We start from the raw sequence: 23,636 nt of genomic DNA, 5'->3' as shown, positions 1-23,636 counted from the left end.
CTGACTCTGTTTTTTAATCACATACGCTCTCAATCTGTGAAGTTTCATTTCATATTTTGATCCCCTTTTGGGCACTTCACCTGTTTTCGTCTTGCAGTGTGTGCAGGGAATATCATAATTAATAGTGGAAACTGACAGAGGACAAAGTACACAATAATAGAATAAAAGACGTTCCAGCAAAAAATGGGTGCCAAACCAGCTGTTTGGGAGAGAACTGCGAACGTGAGGGCATGAGCAGCCGCGGACGTAACTACGAAGTATTTTCCTAGTTGTTACAAACGTGATTACAATTCTATGCATTTGATTGAATCCCCCTTCTAACTGGGTTCAGATTTCATCCTCGGCTTTCCATGATTTAATTACATGTTACTGTTCATTGCACACGCGTGTCTGTTAATGGATGTATTTCTCGAATTTGGATGCAATACTGCAATGGCCTCTGTGGTGTGTTACGAATTCTTTCAAACACCTCTTGATCATGAAACTTCCTGGCAGATCATCTCTTAAAATCTTAACAAGACTATACAGTTCGCTGCTCCAGTGTTTCAGTTACAATATTTCAATGGGAGTATTGTACACTTCACTTTTGTGATGACAGAAAAATACAGAGAATTGAGATCAGGTGATCTTGTTGGACAAAAGTACATAAACGATCTATCTAGGACCATACTGACGCTTTGTATGCCGTATAACGTCGTCATCAAAATGTACCAGCGCCCAAAATGATCTGCTACACACTTCAATCATGGTCATGGATGTACTTTGAATCTAATTAGATGGTGATTTAATCAAAATATTGACATTTCAAATACATTTGCTTAAGAATTTTTGAGACAGAACGCAACCAGGCACAAATATTTTTATGAATCTATATATTGCCCATCTTCAAATAGCCACTTGTTTCATTAAATTTGTCTGTAGCGTACCATTTGGTCCTCTACTTCATAAGATTATTTGAGTTCTAGTGTCACTTTACATGCTGCGTGGGTGACTTGTATAAAATAGAAAGATATCTTAAACTGCATGCAGTTGATAACATGCAAAGTGAGTGTTTTATATACAGGTTGATTCCGTGATAATGTTAAAAACATTTCGGAATGAAGAAGGAGGATAAATGTATCAATCTGAGCTAAACGACCGAGTCTAAAGTTATAATCGAAAATCTTTCTGATGCCACTGACAGTGGACGTCTTCTCCCTCAAGCTCTTTGCTTCGCAAATTTTTGGAGGAGCTAGTATCGACCAAAACAAGAAAACAATCGTCTAGTGAAAATGTGCTCAAAATGCTCAGCTCATTACGAGCTATGAGCACTTGTTCAGTAGAAGAGATGAGTTTCACAGTAGCAAAGATGAACGGGTGCTCATTGCTCCTGGGGTAGGCACTTTAGAACCAATGTCTACTGGACGTTTCTGATGCACTCCTTCATCACCCCTGAAAGTTTGTAACATCATCATCGAATCACCCTGTACACTTATGTGTCTCTTTTTTATCCTTATGTATTTGTTGGAGGATATACGAAGTGTCTGAATACAGACAGCACGCACTTATTATACAATTAACTGTAGCAGACAAGCATTTCAGAATATTTTTCATGTCCGTTTTGAACTTCAGACAAGTGCTTTAGATGTAATATTTTTGTACCTGGGTCGTTGTGTATATGTTCGTCACAACAATTTACTGGAAAACAACGTTTCGAAACATGCCACCTGTTTCAACTATTATTAATCCTCTGTGTATTAGAAAATGTCTTCCTAGATGTGATAATGCTTTTGCTGTACACTGTGTTGCAGGAAATATCTCCTGGTTTAGTGAAAACTGAAGGAATTATTAGAATCAGCCAAGATGTACCAAAAGAAGTGAGGGAAGCGAGTGATTTGGCCATCTTGGAGCCAGAAGATATAGCAGAGGGCGCCATATACATGTTATCCCAGCATCCTCGTATTCAGGTACGTATTACAATACATAAAGTGAGTCGTTTATATGAATCTGGTCGCAGCTGACAAGTTAAAAGTTGCTTGTCTTGAATATATGGAATTAGCATAATTTAACATAACAAATGGATACTCAAAATGGGAAAAATGGGCAATGGACTCGAAAAAGAAGGCCATATTATAGACAGGGAGGAAAAAGTAGATGGAAATGGGATGCGGGATGCGATACCGCGAGAAGACTTGAAGGAGCACTGGCAGACCTAAGTCGAAACAAGACCTTGGAATAGGCGACCTACTGAGCCATAACAAAACTGTTCCATCCTCAAGACATATGAAGCAGGCTTAAAGAAGAACATAAAAATTCCAATTGTAGGTGCTGACAGGTGGGGATATTACCGACTCTGTGTCGTGGTTACAAAATGCCAACGCGAATTATTTCCAGAAGAAAGAAAAAAATTGGCAGAAGCCAGGCTTAGGGAAGATCAGTTTGGGTTGCAAAGAAATGTAGGAACATGCGGAACAACGCTGATCGAATGGCTTATCTTAAAAGATAGGTTGGACAAAGGTAAGCCTACGTTTATAGCATTTGTAGATTTAGAGAAAATGTTAGCAATGTTGACTAGAATGCATTCTTTGAAATTCTGAATATTTCAAGGATAAAATACAGGGCGCGGAAGGTTATCTACTACTTGTACACAAACCAGACTGCAGCTATACGAGTCGAGGGACAAGAAAGGAAATTACGAGGGAGTTCAACAAGTAACGCAATACATGTTTTTGTATGAAAGCAGTTGGTTTTATTCAAGATTCCAATACATCATATTATTTCCCATCCTTTGGTTACAAAACTGTCATTTTCAACATAACCTCCGTTCACAGCGACGGCTTTACGCCACCTTGTTGGGAGGGCCTGAATGCCCGCACGGTACCACTATACTGCTCGATGTCGGATCCAGCGTAATACTACACCAATAACCTCCTCATCATCCACGTACTGCTTCTTGCGGAGTACATCCCTGATTGGGCCAAGCAGCTGGAAGTCGAAAGCGGCGAGGGTGCAGGGTGGATGAAGAAGAACAGTCCAGTGAAGTTTTGTGACCCACTCTCGGGTACGCAGAGTCATGTGAGGCCTTGTGTTGTCACAGAGAAGGAGAAGTTCGTTTTCATTTTTGTGGCGACGAACACATGGTGCACAGAACACTCCAGAGTTGATTGTTGCACCATGAAGGAGTCCCAGAAGGCCTTCTCCATGGCTGAGGGAGCGGCTTTGAATATTTTCCTCGGAGGAGAGGTGGTGTAGCGCCACTCCATGGACTGGCGTTTTGTTTCTGGTTGAAACTGATGAATCCACGTTTCATTGCCTCTGACGATGATAGACAAAAGAGCAGATGGTCCTTCGTTGCTCTTAAGGGTAGGTTTACTATCTTTGGCCCGTAAAAAGCATGTTTTTTGAGGTTTTCTTTTCTCGGGATGTCTTATAGATATCAATGTCAAATTTGGTCAAAATGTTTATTGATATTTCCTCTACAAACTGGAATTTTTTGCCCGGAAATGTCGAAGAGCAAAGGCGGATGTGCCGTCGGAACGAAACAAAATGTCGATGTAGACCTTCACGTGCAGTATGTTACAGGTCAGCCGGCTCATCTGAAATCAAAATTGAGTTGACGTTAGCGAAGTAAATATTATTCTTCAGGAGTTGTACCTCGCTTAAGTTATTTGGACCATAGCAAACAAAATGGCGTCCACTTGAAAAAATAAGGTTTTTTTTCATTGAATTATCGATTTCGTCGGGCAAGTAAAAATATTTGTAGTTTTTGGGTCGGAATAAAAGTTGGACAACTCCTAGACAACTTAGTTAGCTTCGTCGGAAACAAAGAATCAAGCCAATCGGTTCAGTAGATTGGAAGTTACCATACCGCCAATAAAAAAAAGTCATTTCGAGAAAAATGCGTTTGAAGTTTTCACTACATATAAATGCAATATTATGCAACTGAAACGTCCCTTTAGAAAAATCATAAATTACTGTGCTGGTCAACTTCTACGTTATTTGATACAGAGGCAGCTGAGTAAAACTGAACGTACTCAGACATTCTCTCTTTACTTATTCTGATCATCAATAAACTGACACTCAATATTTTTAGCGCAACGCAGTCTGACTTTCAATAATCCCTACAAAAGAATGGCCCTGACTAACAATAACCTATACCTTTGATGAAGCACTCACATCACAAAAATCTTCGTTACTTGAACTACTGCAATACAGCGAGCGCCAATACTGCCAGCTAAATAAAAGATTCTAACTACCGATAGGCATAGCTGGGAAATGAAAGATTTTGATAGAGAACAGACAATGTATTTACCTTAATAATGTTCAAAAGTCATGATATATATAACAGTTCATGATATCCAGTCTTACAAATTTCCTTTTTCTGACGGACACACGTCCATATCGTCCGCTCTCAAAACTCTGGCATCTCTGTCCCCACATCCACCACTGCTGGCGGCTCACCTCAAACTGCGCAACGCTACGCGTTGTTCACATCCAACTACCCAAGACTACACTAGCGAATATTCCAACAATGAGTCCAAGCAGCCACAGACTGCACACAGCACAGTCTGTGATTTTCATACAGAGCGCTACGTGGTGTTACCAACATAAAAACCTAAACAGCCTAGTTATACAACTTACGTTCAATCTGCTATTCCGGGTCCATAAACAAGTCCTTCCTCTTCCTCACAGAGGGCGTTCTGCTCGATGTGGGCCATCCTGCGCTTCTCCAGAGCCGCTCGTACGGCCGGTGACAACCGGTTTCCGGCCGCTTGGATCCGGTGGTCGTCCGAATGCTTGGCGAACTGCGGCGAATAGAGTCCCAGGGTGACGTCCATCGTTGTCACGGTCTTTAGAATTGCTGAATACCCCTCGTTGAAGCTGCCAGGAATGTCGCAGTCTCCACAGTCTTCGCACCGGAATGCAAATTCTTGGGGGCTAACTTCCAAATACCCGCGTTCAAACTTTCATTTGCATTTTGTGTGTTTCCTCCCAAGCACCGGTACAATAACTCGTCTTCCAAAAGAAAAAAAAAAACTGGTGCGTGAAAAAGACCGATTTCAGGCAGGTGCATTTTTTTGTTCAGCCGCGAATAACGAACTTTTCCGTTCGGTATTGGGAAAAACCGTTTCAGGGGTGGATTTTAAACACTTTTATGGATCCAAAAATGCTGTTTAAAAAAATCAATTTTTTGATCCGTGAGACGGTAAGGAACCAAGCTGGCACACACCTTTGAGTAATCCAGCTAATGGGCGCATGTGTCAGCACTACCAACACAGACGTCCAGTTGGGCAGCGAGGTGGTTGATTGCGATCCGTTGATCACCTCTAAAGATAATATCCGCACGCTCCAACGCTGCAGGAGGCACAACTGTGTGCGGACGGCAGGCACACGTGAGATCAGACAGGTTTACTCGTGCTGTTGTTCACATCTAGATCGCAGTAGACATTCTGCAAGCGCCTGTGACTATCTGCGATGCTCTGGTTTTCCAGATAAAGAAACTCGATCACAACTAAATGTTTGGGACCCACCTCCGTCACAGACGGCATTTCGAAGGCTACGTTTAGCGCTACCACCTATCGTACTGTCATGAAGCCGTAGTGGCTGAAGCGGGAATATTCCACAGCGACGCACGGAAAATTCCGCTCTTTCCAACCGAAACCGACTAAAAAAATGTGGTGCGTTACTTATTGAAAGTGACTCGTAGCGTTAGAGAACAGAGATAAGAAGGGGTGTAGCCTATCTGTACATGGTGAAACTTCCCCTTTGTGTGTAAAGAATGACAGTCCTGGAAAAACTCTTACGTTATTTGATAATGAAACAACTGAGTAAAACTGAACGTACTCAGACAGTTCTCTCTTTACTTCTTCTGATCATTTCTAAACTAACACGCAATATTTTTGCACAACGCAATCTGACTTTCAATAATACCTACAAAAGAATAGCCATGACTAACAATAACTTAAACCTTTCATGAATCACTTACCTCACAAAAATCTTTGTTGCTCAACTACTGCAATACAGCCAGCGCCAATACTGGCAGCTAAATAAAAGATTCTAACTACTGAAGACACTAACTACTGATAAGCATAGTTAGCAAATGAAAGATTTTGCTACAGAACAAACAATGTATTTACCTTAATATTGTTCAAAAGTCATCATATATATATCAGTTCTTGACATCCAGTCTTACAAATTTCCTTTTTCTGACGAACACAAGTCCAGATCGTCTGCTCATAGTAACCTCTCAAAACTCTGGCATCTCTCTCCCCACATCCACCACTGCTGGCGGTTCACCTCCAACTGCCCAACGCTACGCGCTGTTCACATCCAACTACCCAACACTACACTAGCGGATATTCCAACAATGAGTCCAACCATCCACAGTCTGCACACAGCGCAGCCAGTGATTGTCATACAGAGCACTACGTGGCGTTACCAACATAAAAACCTGAACAGCCTACTGACAACGGACCATACTGTGAAAAAAAAAAAAAAATGAGAAGTCTCGAAAGAGAGAAGAAATTAAAACTTAGAGTTTGGCATAAGACTTTGCAAGTCTGTCAGGCACGCCAAATAACTTCGGGCAGCAGTTGAAGGGAACGGAGAGTATCTCAGAAGTAATAGATGAATATGAACGAAAGTGAAACAAGGGTAATTATATGTACTAGAATTAAATCAGGCGATCTGGAGGAATTATATGAGGAAATGAGACACTAAACATAGAAGATGAGTTTGGTTATTTTTGAGGCTTCATAACTGACGATGGTCGAAGCAGAGATGGTACAAAACGCAGACAGGAAGAATAGTATTTCTGAAAACAAGAAGTTTCTTAACATCGAATATAAGTTTAAGTGATGGGGAGCTTTTTCTGAAAATATTTGCCTTGAGTGCAGCACTGTACGGAAGTGAAACGTGGACTACAAACCTACCGGCCAGGGTGGACGAGCAGTTCTAGGCGCTACAGTCTGGAACCGCGCGACCGCTACGGTCGCAGGTTCGAATCCTGCTTTGGGCATAGAAGTGTGTGATGTCCTTAGTTAGGTTTAAGTAGTTCTAAGTTCTAGGGGACTGATGACCTCAGAAGTTAAGTCCCATAGTGCTCAGAGCACCTTTCAAGCAAAAAGACAAGATTTTGTAATGTACTAGAAGAGAAAGCTGTAGATGGGTAGTTCGGATAACTAATGAGGTGGTACTGAAATAAATCGGGGAGATAAGTAGCTTATGGCGCAACTTGACTAAACGAAGGGTTGTTTAGTGGGATACATCCTGAAGCAATAAGTTATCTTCAGTTTTGTGACGGAGAGATTAAAACTTTTAGAATCACATTCTACTGTAAGCGCTCTAGGTAAGCGCAGTTCATCGTATGGTTTCTCTCGAATCGTTAATTGGTGGACTATCGTTATATTTTGCTCAATACTGATCGCCGCGTGAATAAATAGCCAAGTTATGTATTTCGGAAAAGGAGACGATGCAGTGACATGTCGAGATCTACCTCGAGCTCTAAGAAAAGAATTTTTTGACCAGCACATGCAGGGGAGAATTTCAAATCCAGCTTTTATTCTGTCTTTGCAATTTTGGTAAAATTTCTGCAAACTGATGGGGAAGGAGGGATATCAAACGCAAGTAAAATCGTACAAACTCCTAGAAACTTGCGGTTAACATGTAGACAGTGTTAGAATGAAAAGACACCTCGAATGAAAAGATAAAATGTCATATGGTGCTTATCTCTACATCCAGCATAGTATTCAATGTGCGTGAGATCCTTAAGAAGACGAAAATCACTTAATTTTATTTCTGTGAACAGTCAAAACCTCTTGCGAACTCAGAAGTAACATCGTAACTATTGCTTTTGTTAATTTCTGTACAATTTGTTAAGTCTTTTGTTAAGAGAAAAATGAATAATGAAGTTTCATACAGGTAAAGTGCGGTTTTATTCCAGCCAAAACTAAATTTGCTCTTTGATTCTTTTTAAGCAGAAACAAAAAGGGACTCACACATGGGAACCACGCTTACTCGTCACCGCCCTTTACGTCCATATTTACGGAACATGCAGGGTTTGGCGAGAAACGAACGGAAGTGGGAGCTCCATACGGCCAGGCGTTTAGAAGAAAATAGCATATTTTACGCAGTTCTGGACGAGACATGAGCCATTTGTGTTGGCACAGTTTCGAGGCAGTGATTGATGCAGCGGGAAGAGTACAGAACGGTAATCCAAAGGCCGTGGGTAAGAGCATCTCGGCTCAAAATTTTGCTCCTTTCTTTATTTTCAATTTTTACGTTATTTACGTTGCAAATAAACCGAAGTAATGTTCCATGAATTGAATACGAATTGAATTTTTTCGTAAAATGAAGGAAAAAGAGATACAAAAGAAAATTCGGGTTTGTAAATAAATTGTGGGACGTAAGTAAACACTGGGCAAGAGATAATCAACAAAATGTGTGCAGCAGACAAACAAAAACTGTGTAAAATTGGGGATGGAGACACAAACACAAAAACTATTCAGGTTTATTGTCAAATATGTGTTTTTATTCTACGTCAGCAGGCGTCAGAACAAAATGATGCGAAATCTGAAGAAAATGAAACGTTCTGCATGCAATGGCTTTAACATAAATGACGATAAAAGTGTGATCATACCCACTTTCACTTATTTCACAAGGTTCTCGCAAAGCCGCTTACTCTCCTCTTTCACAAATGGAATCATTTTAGCCAAATCCTTTCTCTTTCCTTCAGACGTCCTAGGTTAACAGTGTAGTGTTTCCAGCTGCACCTGTTCGACATCAGAAGGTTCGCATTCCTCTTCGCGATGTAATGCTTATTGAACTCTTCAATTGTAATTGAGAGTCGACCGAAACTGCAGTACACCTAGCCGTTATGCAGTCAGTCTGATTCACTGTGCTTTTGAAATACGCACATTCGTGAAATTCGTATTTTTTTCAACACCTAACTTAAAGTCGTAAGAATGTCTTTCTCTCGTAAGAGTCACTGTGAATAGTGTCGTTCGTGTAGATTCAGTGATGAAGCTAACTAAATCTTTCGGAACTTCGCACACAGTTATCCTCTTTCTTTACTCAAGGTGAGCAAAATCACGATTGCAAGACATAAAACAACGTCCTTCCACAAAAAACTTGTCGTCTATTTCCGTAAAGTAATCCTTTTCTGTTCGGTAAGAAAATGATTTCGTGGAAGACCTCAACTGTTACCTCGTAATTAGAACGATGGTTTTTGGAAGTGTGAAATTCGTTTCAGTAATAAATTAAACGCATTAGAATAATTTAACATTACTTACATTCATTTCAAACCTTATAATAAAAGTTAAAATGGAAGTCAAGATCTACATGGTGCTAGGAAGCCTCTTTAGATGGAACCACACTCTTGTCTTTTCGAGTTTCCTTCACTACTTAGTTTCTTCCTTTCACATTGATCTCTACAATCACCTCTCTTCCTCCGTTTTGATGTAATTTTGCTTTCCAACTTGCAATATTATGTATTATATATAGGTGATAATTAGATCAGCAATGCTCTTCTGTGGCAAACAAAGCACAGAGGTGCTTCAATTGTGAGCAGTTCACAATGCACTAACAGAGAATTTGAACATCGATGTTGGTTGTAGACACAAGAGCGGTCTTTAATCAACTGTAAACATTGTTCTCCGCTTTTTAGGCGCTTGTGTCGGAATATATACTATTGGACTTGGCATTTACAGCGGAATTTTACCAGTAAACCAAAATTTCCTTTTTTGGCGCTTCGCCCGTGTTTTGCTTACAAGCCTCAATTTCCAAGTAACTATTTTAATTAAAGCGTACAGGACTTCGTAGATCTTTAGTTTCATTTTGTCCTTCGAGTAGCTCTCAGCAGCGGCACCCTGACAATAACTTCCCGGCGTGAGTAAAATCGGCCCATCGCACATTTGGGACAGCGCTACCTACGGCAGATTCGTATGCCTACAAGGAGTAGGCTCCTCTTGGACCGAGGAGTCAAGGGACGGTGGTTGAGTACGCAGAAAAATATAGCCGGCCAGTGTGGCCGTGCGGTTCTAGGCGCTTCAGTCTGGAACCGCGTGACCGCTGCGGTCGCAGGTTCGAATCCTGCCTCGGGCATGGATGTGTGTGATGTCCTTAGGTTAGTTAGGTTTAAGTAGTGCTAAGTTCCAGGGGACTGATGACCACAGATGTTAAGTCCCATTGTGCTCAGAGCCATTTGAATCAGAAAAATATAGGAATGTCGTCATTACTTCATCAAAATCGAGGAAATTTACAATAGCCTAATATAATTTTTTTTTGACGGATGCCTTGAAGACATGCATGCAGGAGAACAAATTTCTAGTGCCTCGTGGGGAGGACAAACAAATCTATAATTACGAAGAGATTTTCCTGCATCTCCCTACTATTTTCTAGCGTTGCGACTTATCTATGTACAACAGTATCATCTACGAAAAGCCTCATGGAACTTCCGAAGTTATCCACCAGATCGTCTGTACATAGTGTGAAAAGTAATGGTCCGATAAGGCACCCTTGTGGTACGCCCAAAGTTCCTTTTACGTCTGAATGTTTCTTCCCGTCGAGAATGACATACTGAGCTCTGTTTGCTAGAAACTCTTCAGTCCAATCATCCAGCTGGTGTGATATTCCATACGCTCGTATTTTGTTCATTAGGCGACATTGCGAGGGAGTTATGCGATTATTCCGTAATAATGCAGCTATAAAGCTGCACTTGAAAATTGTGTTGGTAGGTGGTGAAGTAAATAGTAGTTGAGTAAATTAGGAGAAAATGAACATTGCGTTCAATAATATCAAACTTTGTTTTCTTAAATTCAGTGATATGATTCTACTGTAAAAGGCAGAAGTAAGTGCAGTTGCATTCTGTTAGCTTGTTTTTAATCTTGTTTCATTTCTTGTTTCAGGTGTACGAAATGATCATAATTCCAACAGGTACTAAGATGTAAAAGATGTTCGACGTTATCAAATATGCCTGTTGTGAATGCCAGAATATGCCAGAATGGTAGTGTATGATACTGTCCATGTTTTGACAGTGAAAGTGTAATTCTTCCAGGAAAATAATTTGCATGTGAAATCGTAATTGTACTAAATTTTGATTGTTTTATTTCGCATACTGAGGATGGTATTAAACAATAAAATTGAAGCCTGACTTTAAATTGAACACCTGCGTGAATAATTCGTGTGCACTGCTAAGGATCCACATGAGTTCAACACCATTGCGCTTTATCAACCTTTATGCTGCACGAACAGCCTTATGGTGTGGTGGAGGGTACTTTCTGTACCACTACAAAACATTCACATATATTTCATCAGTGGTAGTAGCTGTGAAAATCAAAGATGTAAATTTGTTGTAGCGCTGCAACCGTTCTTAGTCTGCGTAGAGTAAAGTGTGTGTACATGCCCTTCAGTGTGGCTAGCCGGAAATGAGTGTAGCAAAATAAACAGCTCCCTGACACTCAAATGGAGCAAGGTATCGACGCGACATGATTAGGAGTAAATATGCCAGACACGACTGGTGTGTTAAACCCATTAGGAAGAACTGAATTAATGGCGGTGACAGCATACACAACTCATCGAAGAGCAATTATGAATGGAAACCAGTCGGTCGACATTCGGATCGCTGAATGCTAAAGAGGATTGCCACAGTGAATCATACAGCTAATGTGACACAAATGATGTTATGACACATTAAATTTCTCGAACGACCTGTTTATTATGCATTCACAGTACAAGCAGTACCTGTGATTGGGCTCCGAATTACGGTTGCTGGGGTTACCCCTAGCCAATTCCGACTTCTTCAGTTCCAGGGAAGCTGAAAACAGTTGCCGAATTACATGATAACTCTTAATGCCCGCAATATGCCTTCTTCGTGTTCTTATTCACTGCCCGCAGTATGCACGTATTACCTGTTACGGTCCCCTTACTTTTCTGTGTCTTTCAGTATCTCATTTATCCTTTTGACTGAAGTTGCGGGACTAAATTGGCAGTTGAATATTTCGTCAATAAGTGACAGCATTATGAAGAATGCGACTGTTGATAAATGCAAGTCAGACAGTTCCTGCGTTGTTGATTTGTTTATGTTTCGATGGTACACACCATAATTTTCATGTGGAGAATTGTTTATTTACATAGGTTGTGTTCGTGAGGAGTACAGGCCTCTTTTCACATTAGCAGTCCAAGGGCAATGTAGTTCATGTTGCGTTTTTCGAGGGGCGGTAGAGTCGTAACAAGTTTCCATATTGCTACCTGATTATGTTGTCTCCATTGTACATTATATTTACACACTGTAAATACAATGTACATTGGAGAGGACATACGTTAGACAGCAGAACGCAGGTTTTCCACGACACTATCGAACCTCAAATAACGCAACACAAGCTACAAAGCCCTTGTTCTGCTAGTGTGAAAAGACCTCTGAATTCTTCACCAACACGAGCTATGCAAATAAACAAGTCTCCACCATAACAAAGCAAAATGGCTTATAAACAAGTAAGTGATAAAGAAACTGTTTTATTTCTAAATTTGATAGTGTTTTTGGCTTCATTACCTGCCGGTGTTCATTCTATTTTTTTCCGTTTCCTTGTACACAAAGGATCGTGATTTATTTCCTAAGACCTTCATGTATCTTTTGATACCACGTAAACATTAATTTTCTGCAATCTGGTATCGTGCTTTGAAAGGTGGCTACACTGAGCCACTGCGCCAGAGATTGCGCCAAAGAGTATTATTCTGCCGCCTCCACAGTGCTTGGAGAGAACTCGTAGAAGTCAGTACTTGTTAAGAACTCGTAGCAGAGAGTGTTTGTTGAGATGTGCTAGTAGGCAGTGCTTGCTGAGATGTGATACTGAAGAGTCTTGTTGAGATGTGGTAGTAGAGAATCGGTGTAGAGATATATTGTAAGGATTAGAGTGATTTTCATCAATATAAATGAGGTAACTAACTCCGTTTCTTTTTATTTCAGTGTCCTAAATAATGCGTCATTACAGGTTCAGTCAACAAAGCATCTGGCGTGTGTTCTTGTATTAGAGTTTAATTCTGCTTTCCTTACGCAATTATAGTATTTGTAATTTTCTTTTATCACGTCAGTATAAATGGTATTTGAAATTTCTTGTCTTGTTGAAGAAGAACCGTACCAGATGTGTACGTTGAGTCACACTCCCACACACAGAACAATTACATTTGTGCTTTGGTTTTGTAGGTTTTATAGTTGCTGGGGACTTAATTAATTAATTGTGTTAATGAAAATTTTATTTCATTGTTTGTTGTTGTTCTATGCATACAGATTGCGTACAAATACTAGTCAGGGCCAACCGATTACGAGACTTGCGTAATCGGACACACAGCTACTAAAAACTAAAAATATTTTCAATCATAAATAATTAAGCCCCCATGCAGCTTACTAAAACCTATCGATTAACTTATGTATTACAAGTTGCAGAAGCGTTGAAAATTTTATTTTGAATTCTTCTTGTATTTTAGATTTTGGTACCAGTTGATTGTTTCATCTGTGTCCCCTATATTTACTATATCCTTTTCAGTCAGAGAACAATTTACACATGAAGTAACCTTATCTAATATTCAATATTCAATTTTAGTTCAAAACGGATTTTTGCTTAAAAAGTCGATATTTTAATCTAATGAGATACAAAAAATTACTGGCTGGAGAAAGAACTGAATCATTCTACTGATGATTTAAATAATAAGTTAAAAATTAAATGGACTGTTATAAAAACCACAGCAAGCAAATGTAAAGAAAGAGTTGCTTTCTGCGTGAAAATGTATATACAAAAATTAATAACGATTTTATACGGAAACCTGCCAAAAATCCTAAGAAGTTTCCCATTTACCTTACTATTAACCAAGAATACTTAAGACTGCATGTGAGTATCGCAGCAGAAATGTGGTGTCACCGCCAGACACGACACTTGCTAGGTTGTAGCCTTTAAATCGGCCGCGGTCCGTTAGTATACGTCGGACCCGCGTGTCGCCACTATCAGTGATTGCAGACCGAGCGCCGCCACACGGCAGGTCTAGAGAGACTTCCTAGCACTCGCCCCAGTGGTACAGCCGACTTTGCTAGCGATGGTTCACTGTCTACATACGCTCTCATTTGCAGAGACGACAGTTTAGCATAGCCTTCAGCTACGTGATTTGCTACGACCTAGCAAGGCGCCATATTCAGTTACGTCCAGAATGTATTCTGAACAGATAATATTGTGAATCATGTACCGTCAAGAGCGACGTTCATCAATAATGGATTAAAGTTAAGTATCAAAGTAATTACGTCCGATTTCTGAATTCTAATTCCTTGTCGTGTTCCAGACCTCACGTCAGTATAGTTCTTCCCTCCTCACGCCAGCCTGCGTGAGCTAAAACGCGTGCATTTCGGCATCCTCTAGTATCACGGTGTTGGCTCTTCTGCCAACACAACAAGAAACATAGATGACAGACGGATCCCAGCAACTATATCTCAAGCCACGCAAACCGCAAGTATGTACTGGAGAAGAGTCGTAATGAAAGCTGCAAAGACAATAACCGGAAACATTCGGAAGAAAACTCCATGCCATTACACAACCAAGACATACACTGGAAGACGGTATGGGCAAAACAATCAGCCTACATACATATGGAACGGTATACATTATTTAATCCTGCAATATCAAGTCGCCGTAGTGTACACATTCCACCTACCGACTCTCCCCTCTGTGTTTAACAGTGTAATTCCTTTTGTACACTCAATATGACACCTTTGTTTTTAATATCACCAACGGTTGTTTCGACTTAATCGAAAAGTGCGTATGAAATGATTTTGAGAGAACTTTCAACAAAATCTGCACTATTAGCTGTTGAAAGCTCATTGTCGATGCAACCTGTGTTAGTCATGATCATTATTAAACAGGCACCTGCCATCCGCTTGTGGTTATAGGCTACTGCTGTTCTCCCCGTGGAGTACTGTGTTCAGTTATGTCAACCCATGATGCAGCTGCTTCATTTCTAATTTCATTCACCCATTTTTCATAATATCACCACGTCATCTCTTGCTGCTTCTTTAAATACCGGAATAAACTTATGTTGTCGAGCTACTTTCCATTCCTGCAGCTGCTACAGGCAGTGATCAAGTTTTAATTATAACCTGGAGAAAATAAAGCCACGACAATGAAACTGGATGTGTCAATCTTTCACCACATACAGCCTCTTATGTGACACATTTGATCAACGATGAATGATTTGGTTGAGGCCTAGGAAAGAGGAAGAACTCAATGGGGGCCGTGTCAGGAGGATGGAAAGGGTGAGACAGCGTTTGACAGCCCAAAGAATCAGCAACGTGAGTGTGTCCTACGCAGAATGAGCTGGACCATTGTCATGAAGCAATACCAGCCCCCAAATGGTTCAAATGGCTCTGAGCACTGTGGGAGTTAACATCTGAGGTCATCAGTCCCCTAGAACTTAGAACTACTTAAACCTAACTAACCTAAGGACAGCACACAACACCCAGTCATCGCCGGCCGGTGTGGCCGTGCGGTTAAAGGCGCTTCAGTCTGGAATCGCGTGACCGCTACGGTCGCAGGTTCGAATCCTGCCTCGGGCATGGATGTGTGTGATGTCCTTATGTTAGTTAGGTTTAATTAGTTCTAAGTTCTAGGCGACTGATGACCTCAGAAGTTGAGTCGCATAGTGCTCAGAGCCATTTGAACCATTTTGAACCCAGTCATCACGAGGCAGAGAAAATCCCTGATCAGCCCCCACCACCACCATTTCACCTCCCCCTCCCCAACACTCGGCCCTTGCCTTTAAGGCAACAAAGACGCCAATATCAACATCCCGCTGAATTTGGACGTGTTCGTACTGTACATGATTGCTGATAGCGGTGGTCACAGGAATGTACGAGGGTGAGTCAAATGAAAACCTTAAATTTGTAATAACAAATCGAAATTTCGCGCCGTTATCCTGTAAGTCGGTAAGTGTGCTACAAACAGCGTGCAGAATGGCCTGTAGGTGGCAACATAGTGCAGATGTACGCATACCGTCGCAGTATCAGTATAAAAATGGCCGCCACAGTTGCGACTTGCACCAGGGAAGAACAGCGTTCTGTTATTCGGTTTTTGTGTAATGAAGGTGTGAAACCTATTGAAATTCATCGACGAATGAAGGTTCAATACGGTGATGTATGTTTGTCACAACAGCAAGACTACGATTGGAGCAGGAAGTTCGCAAATGGTGTGACTTCAGTGGAAGATGCTCCTCGTCCAGGTCAGGCACAACGAGTTGTGACTCCACAGAACATTGCAGCAGTTGAAGCCATAGTGAAGGAAAACCGCCGAGTGACACTGAATGGCATTGCAGCATGTTTACAGAATAGTCATGGGTCAGCACACCACACTGTGCATGATGTGCTCCAATTTCACAAAGTGTCTGCAAGATGGGTGCCACGGCAGCTGACTCTTGAATGACAGAACGACATGTTGATGCTTGTTAAGAACTTCTTCGGCGCTTTGACCGAGAAGGAGATGGCTTCCTTGCAAAAATCGTTACTGGGGACGAAACGTGGGTTCACTTCCATTTTGAGTGTCTTCCTCATCCACCGTACTCACCAGACCTTGCCGCAAGTGATTTCCGTATGTCTGGACCACTTAAAGACGCAATGGGAGGAAGAAGTTCCGTTCTGATGAAGAGATACGCCACGCGGTGCATGAGTGGTTGCGCGGACTACCAAAAGAATTTTTTCTAAAGTAATTTATGCACATTGTAAGTGGTGGAGGACTTGCATTGAGCGTGGGGCAGATTATGTTGAAAAGTGATGCAGCTTTGTACCACTTCTGCACAATAAATAATATTTAAAAAAAATAATGTTTCCATTTGACTCACCCTCGTACAATCGCAAGAAGACCGGAGTCCAGATGGCCACGTCGCGCTACCGAGAGAGCATTTAATCGTGTACGTATATGGCTCTGGCCCATTGCACTGCATCTTCAGCAGCTCCTGAGCTGCAGTTGACACCACAGTGATTCAACGATCTGTTGTAAGTCGGTTGATTTAAGCACAGCACAGAGACAGGCGCCCTGAAGCGTGCGTTCACTGACCTCAAACTACCGCCAATCACGACTTCAGTGATGTCAAGAGAGAGCTCACTGGAGGGCAGAAGGGAAGTGTGTCTGCTGAAACCTGGTTCCGCCTCGGTGCCAGTGATGGCCGTGTGTAGATAGATGGAGGCCAGTTGAGAACCTGCAAACAACCTGTCAACATGCTAGACGCCCTGGACCTACACCTGGAGTTATGGTCTGGGGTGCGACTTTATATCACTGCAGGCGCACTCTCTTGGTTATGCCACGCAACCTGACTGCAAATTTGCACGTCAGTCTGGTGGTTCGACTTGTTGTGCTGCCATTCATTAACAGCAGTCCAGGAGGTGTTCCCAACAGGACAACACTCGCCCACACACCGTTGTTGTAACCCAACATGCTATACAGTGTCAATATGTTGCCTTGGCCCGATCGACCACCAGCTCTGTCTCCAGTCGAGCGCATATGGGACATCATCGGCTGACAACTCCAGCGTTATCCACACACTGTATTGACTGACCCACTGCAACAAACACGGAACTCCATCCCATAAACAGAGACCCGGTACCTGCACAACGCAATGGATGCACGTTGGCATGCTGCATTCAACATTCTGCTGGTTACAGCAGTTATTAATGTTGATCCATGGCTGGCACGTCTTATGCTTTGCATTAAACCTTGGTTGCCATTCTGTGTTTAGCCTCCTGTGGTTATCGCGATTGTGCTATTATCCTCTCTCTCCGTGAGTGGCAGCAGCACCGTGTATCGATATTCGCAGCCTTGTACTATCTTTGGCCTCGTGCCTATAGTTTCCGTGTGTGGGCAGTTGGTCGGTTGGCGTGGAGCAGCGAGGAAGTCTCTGTGGCGCGTGTCTGGCCGGGCCCGCTGGCGACGTCCACATGTGCTCGGAGTGTGAGGGGCTGTTCCCATTGCTACGAGGTCTGTGACTCACCGATCCCACACACGAAAGTTTAGTCTTTACTTAATCTACCATCCAGCCCCAACTGTTCACATTGTGAGATTTGAATTTCGTTGTGAGCTGTTGGGACATTCCCACGAACAACAAAGTGTGTGTTCAAGTTGGCGAAATTCTAGCCGCCCTCCTGTGAATTGATTATTTTTGAATGAACTGCACCAGCGGAATCTTCTGCCTTGTGGCCGATAACGTTCCGGTTACCTGCCCTGGCTGTTGTCGTAAATTTAGGCAGTGTATTTTCCTCGTCGTGTTGTGGCTGTCCAGCATGGCGTGTAGTTTGAACAGCTGAATGTGTAATTCGTTGTGGGAGCCGATAGCTTCTCCGTTGTTCCATTGAACTCCCTGTTGTGTGCTGGTCGGGTGGAGTGGAAGTTATCCTGTCGCTGGGTCCGTTGACTGTCTGTCGGTTGGGTTGCTGTCGGATTGAGAATTGTTGGGCTGACTGCCTGTCTCACCTAAGCGAGTGTTAGTGTTTGAATTCCAGGACGACCCTTAGAAACTTGGAAACTTCTGAACGCTGTTTGATGTGCTGCCTTTTCTTATTTGTCCTTGTTGTTCGTTTTTGTATGGCTTCTAGGCGACTTTAAATTAAAGTTGTTTTGCCCTTAAGGTGTGAGATTGTTTGGGCCTTCAGCCTAATTTAGAAGAAATGTTTTAAGATGAGGCCTTCTGCCTTTTAAAATTCTTGTTTTTGAGTCTTAAGTGATTGGCCTTCAGCCGTTTTCAAATTAAAGTTGTTTTGCCCTTGAGGCATGAGATTGAATGGCGCATTTAGCCGGTAATTAAATTCTAAAATTAATGTTTGGCTTGCTCTGTTGTAATGTTTTCTTTACTCTTGTAATGTTTGTCAAATGAATAAAGTAGTATGTTCGAGTGCAACTGACAGACACTCATTTTGACCTCTTTCCACAAATTAAACTATCTGTCCTGTCCTGCGGGTATAGCAGGGGATCTAAATGTACCAGTATTATACGTAGGCATTGGCTTATCTCGCGCTTACATTAACCTGTAATCTTTTAACGTTAAGCACTTGAATATGTTACCTAGACAAATGTACTCCTGAAATTTCATTACTCTGCAGTAATTATTTTTTGGTGTCGCAATTTTTTCCCTTCATTGTAGATAAAGTGTGTAAACAAGTACTCCTATCTATGTGTGTATGTGTAGTTGTATCAGTGGGAGCGGGAATGATTTTATTTATTTAAACATTTAGAGAGTCTGTTGTTGCACTAACTAGAGGGTCATCGCCGGCCACATCACTGAGACGGTAAGCAGGCTCTCGATGTGCTACTTCTAGGTTGTGCTGGCGTCCCCTGGACACCGCGCCCCATCGGATCGGTCTTCTGTGTTAGCTGAACGACGAGAGATGTCTTTGACCTTTGTATTTAAACAATTACAAAAGAACAACCAACAGTAGGTTGATAACTCAGAGGTGAAAGTGTTCGTACAGTCCGACAGTCCGAGGAAAGTATCAAGCCATTCGGAGAGGAAACTAAAGGGACGGAGAGAAGCAGGAGTAGTAGTAGTAGTAGTAGAGGTTTTGTTGGGCGCACGACAGCAAGGTCTTCAGCGTCCGCTCAGTAACACAGTGAAACGGGTGTCAAGAAAATACTCAGAACAGTAAGAGAAAACAGAACATAAAACACAGGCTTTGGAAAATATGTGCCTTCCCACACCCAAGCGTGGGACGAAGCATGTCGTCAGCAGTAAAACATGGACGACACAGGAAGAAAGTGGTAGATGGAGGTAAAACAATGGAGAAGATGGAGGTGGCTGGCTGACCGCAAGGAAAAAAGGGAGGAGTCAGCCACTCTGCAATACACTAAAACCTCCAGGCTAAACGTTTAGGCCAGAGTCCAGACACATCACAAAACTTGGAAACCCTAGACACACACGTCTCATCATTAGCTAAAACACAGGGGAGATCCCTATCAATTTGTGCTTCTGTCCTTGCATCACGGTATAAAATGCAGTTCATTAAAATGTACCGGACAGAGATGTGCACACCACAAGTATCACAAAACGGAGGATCCTCCCGCCGTAATAAAAAGCTATGTGTGAGAGGACAGTGCCCGATCCGAAGGTATGTGAGGGTCACTTCTTGTCGCCTGAGCAACCGGCAGGAGGGACTCCACGGCCGAGTTGTTCACTTCACCAACCGCAGTTTATTGGCCGTCACCGCCAGCCATTCTTCCTCCCACAACTCTATGCACTTCCTATGGAGTGCAGAGATGACAGACTGCAAGGGAATAGGACACTGGACCACATCCTGCTCTCTACAGGCCTCCTTGGCAGCCCGATCGGCCTGTTCATTGCCCCATATCCCTACATGACCAGGCACCCAGGAGAAAGAAGGATACCTCTTTACCCCGCCGTTGGCGCAAGTACAGTTAGCCATATATCAGCTGGACCATCTCCTCAGATGGGTACAGATTCTGCAGTGATTGTAAGGCACTAAGACAATCGGAGCAGAGAAGGAATCGATCGCCCCGAACACGATTCGTCTGCTCCAGTACCTTCAGGATCGCGTGGAGCTCCGCTGCGAAAACGGTATATTCATCAGGGAGGCGAAGCCAGGTAAGAGGAGCAGGAAGAAAACCGCCGGCCGGGGTGGCCGTGCGGTTCTAGGCGCTACAGTTTGGAACTGCGTGACCGCTACGGTCGCAGGTTCGAATCCTGCCTCGGGCATGGATGTGTGTGATGTCCTTAGGTTAGTTAGGTTTAAGTAGTTCTAAGTTCTACGGGACTGATGACCTCAGAAGTTAAGTCCCATAGTGCTCAGATCCATTTTTTTAAGTGTTTGTCATGTCATTGCCTCTTATAGCGGTCAAATACCGAGCAACCATACACTTTTTCTTTTTGGTCATCAGTCTACTCACTGGTTTGATGCGGCCTGCCACGAATTCCTTTCCTGTGACAACCTCTTCATCTCAGAGTAGCACTTGCAACCTACGTCCTCAATTATTTGCTTGACGTATTCCAATCTCTGTCTTCCTCTACAGTTTTTGTCCTCTACAGCTCCCTCTAGTACCATGGAAGTCATTCCCTCATCTCTTAGCAGATGACCTATCATCCTGTCCCTTCTCCTTATCAGTGTTTTCCACATATTCCTTTACTCTCCGATTCTGCGTAGAACCTCCTCATTCCTTACCTTATCAGTCCACCTAATTTTCAACATTCGTCTATAGCATCACATCTCAAATGCTTCGATTCTCTTCTGTTCCGGTTTTCCCACAGTCCATCTTTCACTACCATACAATGCTGTACTCAAGACGTACATCCTCAGAAATTTCTTCCTCAAATTAAGGCCGGTATTTAATATTAGTAGACTTCTCTTGGCCAGAAATGCCTTTTTTGCCATAGCGAGTCTGCTTTTGATGTCCTCCTTGCTCCGTCCGTCATTGGTTATTTTACTGCCTAGGTAGCAGAATTCCTTAACTTCATTGACTTCGTGATCATCAATCCTGATGTTAAGTTCCTCGCTGTTCTCATTTCAACTACTTCTCATTACCTTCGTCTTTCTCCGATTTACTCTCAAACCATACTGTGTACTCATTAGACTGTTCATTCCGTTCAGCAGATCATTTAATTCTTCTTCACTTTCACTCAGGATAGCAATGTCATCAGCGAATCGTATCATTGATATCCTTTCACCTTGTATTTTAATTCCACTCCTGAACATTTCTGTTATTTCCATCATTGCTTCCTCGATGTACAGATTGAAGAGTAGGGGCGAAAGGCTACAGCCTTGTCTTACACCCTTCTTAATACGAGCACTTCGTTCTTGATCGTCCACTCTTATTATTCCCTCTTGGTTGTTGTACATATTGTATATGACCCGTCTCTCCCTATAGCTTACCCCTACTTTTTTAAGAATCTCGAACAGCTTGCACCATTTTATATTGTCGAACGCTTTTTCCAGGTCGACAAATCCTATGAAAGTGTCTTGATTTTTCTTTAGCCTTGCTTCCATTATTAGCCGTAACGTCAGAATTGCCTCTCTTGTCCCTTTACTTTTCCTAAAGCCAAACTGATCCTAGCGCATTCTCAATTTTCTTTTCCATTCTTCTGTATATCATTCTTGTAAGCAGCTTCGATGCATGAGCTGTTAAGCTGATTGTGCGATAATTCTCGCACTTGTAGGCTCTTGCCGTCTTCGGAATTGTGTGGATGATGCTTTTCCGAAAGTCAGATGGTATGTAGCCAGATTCATATATTCTACACACCAACGTGAATAGTCGTTTTGTTGCCACTTTCCCTAATGATTTTAGAAATTCTGATGGAATGTTCATCTATCCCTTCTGCCTTATTTGACCGTAAGTCCTCCAAATCTCTTTTAAATTCCGATTCTAATACTGGATCCCCTATCTCTTCTAAATCGACTCCTGTTTCTTCTTCTATCACATCAGACAAATCTTCACCCTCATACAGGCTTTCAATGTATTCTTTCCACCTATCTGCTCTCTCCTCTGCATTTAACAGTGGAATTCCCGTTGCACTCTTAATGTTACCACCGTTGCTTTTAATGTCACCAAAGGTTGTTTTGACTTTCCTGTATGCTGAGTCTGTCCTTCCGACAATCATATCTTTTTCGATGTCTTCACATTTTTCCTGCAGCCATTTCGTCTTAGCTTCCTATTTATTTCATTCCTCAGCGACTTGTATTTCTGTGTTCCTGATTTTCCCGGAACATGTTTGTACTTCCTCCTTTCATCAATCAACTGAAGTATTTCTTCTGTTACCCATGGTTTCTTCGCAGCTATCTTCTTTGTACCTATGTTTTCCCTCCCAACTTCCGTGATGGCCCTTTTTAGAGATGTCCATTCCTCTTCAACTGTACTGCCTACTGCACTATTCCTTATTGTTGCATCTATAGCGTTAGAGAACTTCAAACGTATCTCGTCATTTCTTAGTACTTCCGTATCCCACTTCTTTGCGTATTGATTCTTCCTGACTAATGTCTTGAACTTCAGCCTACTCTTCATCACTACTATATTGTGAACTGAGTCTATATCTGTTCCTGGGTACGCCTTACAGTCCAGTATCTGATTTCGGAATCTCTGTCTGACCATGATGTAATCTAATTGAAATCTTCCCGTATCTCCCGGCCTTTTCCAAGTATACCTCCTCCTCTTGCGATTCTTGAACAGAGTATTCGCTATTACTAGCTGAAACTTGTTACAGAACTCAATTAGTCTTTGTCTTCTTTCATTCCTTGTCCCAAGCCCATATTCTTCTGCAACCTTTTCTTCTACTCCTTCCCCTACAACTGCATTTCAGTCGCCCATGACTATTAGATTTTCGTCCCCCTTTACATACTGCATTACCCTTTCAATATCCTCATACACTTTCTCTATCTGTTCATCTTCAGCTTGCGACGTCGGCATGTATACCTGAACTATCGTTGTCGGTGTTGGTCTGATGTCGATTCTGATTAGAACAACCCGGTCACTGAACTGTTCACAGTAACACACCCTCGGCCCTACCTTCCTATTCATAACGAATCCTACACCTGTTATACCATTTCCTGCTGCTGTTGATATTACCCGATACTCATCTGACCAGAAATCCTTGTCTTCCTTCCACTTCACTGACCCCTACTATATCTAGATTGAGCCTTT

The 23,636-nt window shown here is 42.2% G+C and overlaps 1 protein-coding gene across 1 annotated transcript in view; it reads left to right on the top strand.

Moving 5' to 3' along the window:
- The window catches only part of LOC126456814 (dehydrogenase/reductase SDR family member 11-like), a 125,207-nt gene extending 114,067 nt beyond the window's left edge, over positions 1–11,140 (top strand). The window contains exons 6-7 of the mRNA XM_050092607.1: positions 1,791–1,946; positions 10,884–11,140. Coding sequence (XP_049948564.1) covers positions 1,791–1,946; positions 10,884–10,925 — 198 coding nt within the window. The 3' untranslated portion in view covers positions 10,926–11,140. The remainder of the gene's footprint in view (positions 1–1,790; positions 1,947–10,883) is intronic.
- Positions 11,141–23,636: the final 12,496 nt, after the last annotated feature.

Source organism: Schistocerca serialis, chromosome 2, assembly GCF_023864345.2.
Source record: "Schistocerca serialis cubense isolate TAMUIC-IGC-003099 chromosome 2, iqSchSeri2.2, whole genome shotgun sequence".
NCBI lineage: Eukaryota > Metazoa > Arthropoda > Insecta > Orthoptera > Acrididae > Schistocerca > Schistocerca serialis.
This window is presented reverse-complemented; position numbering and strand designations above follow the sequence as displayed.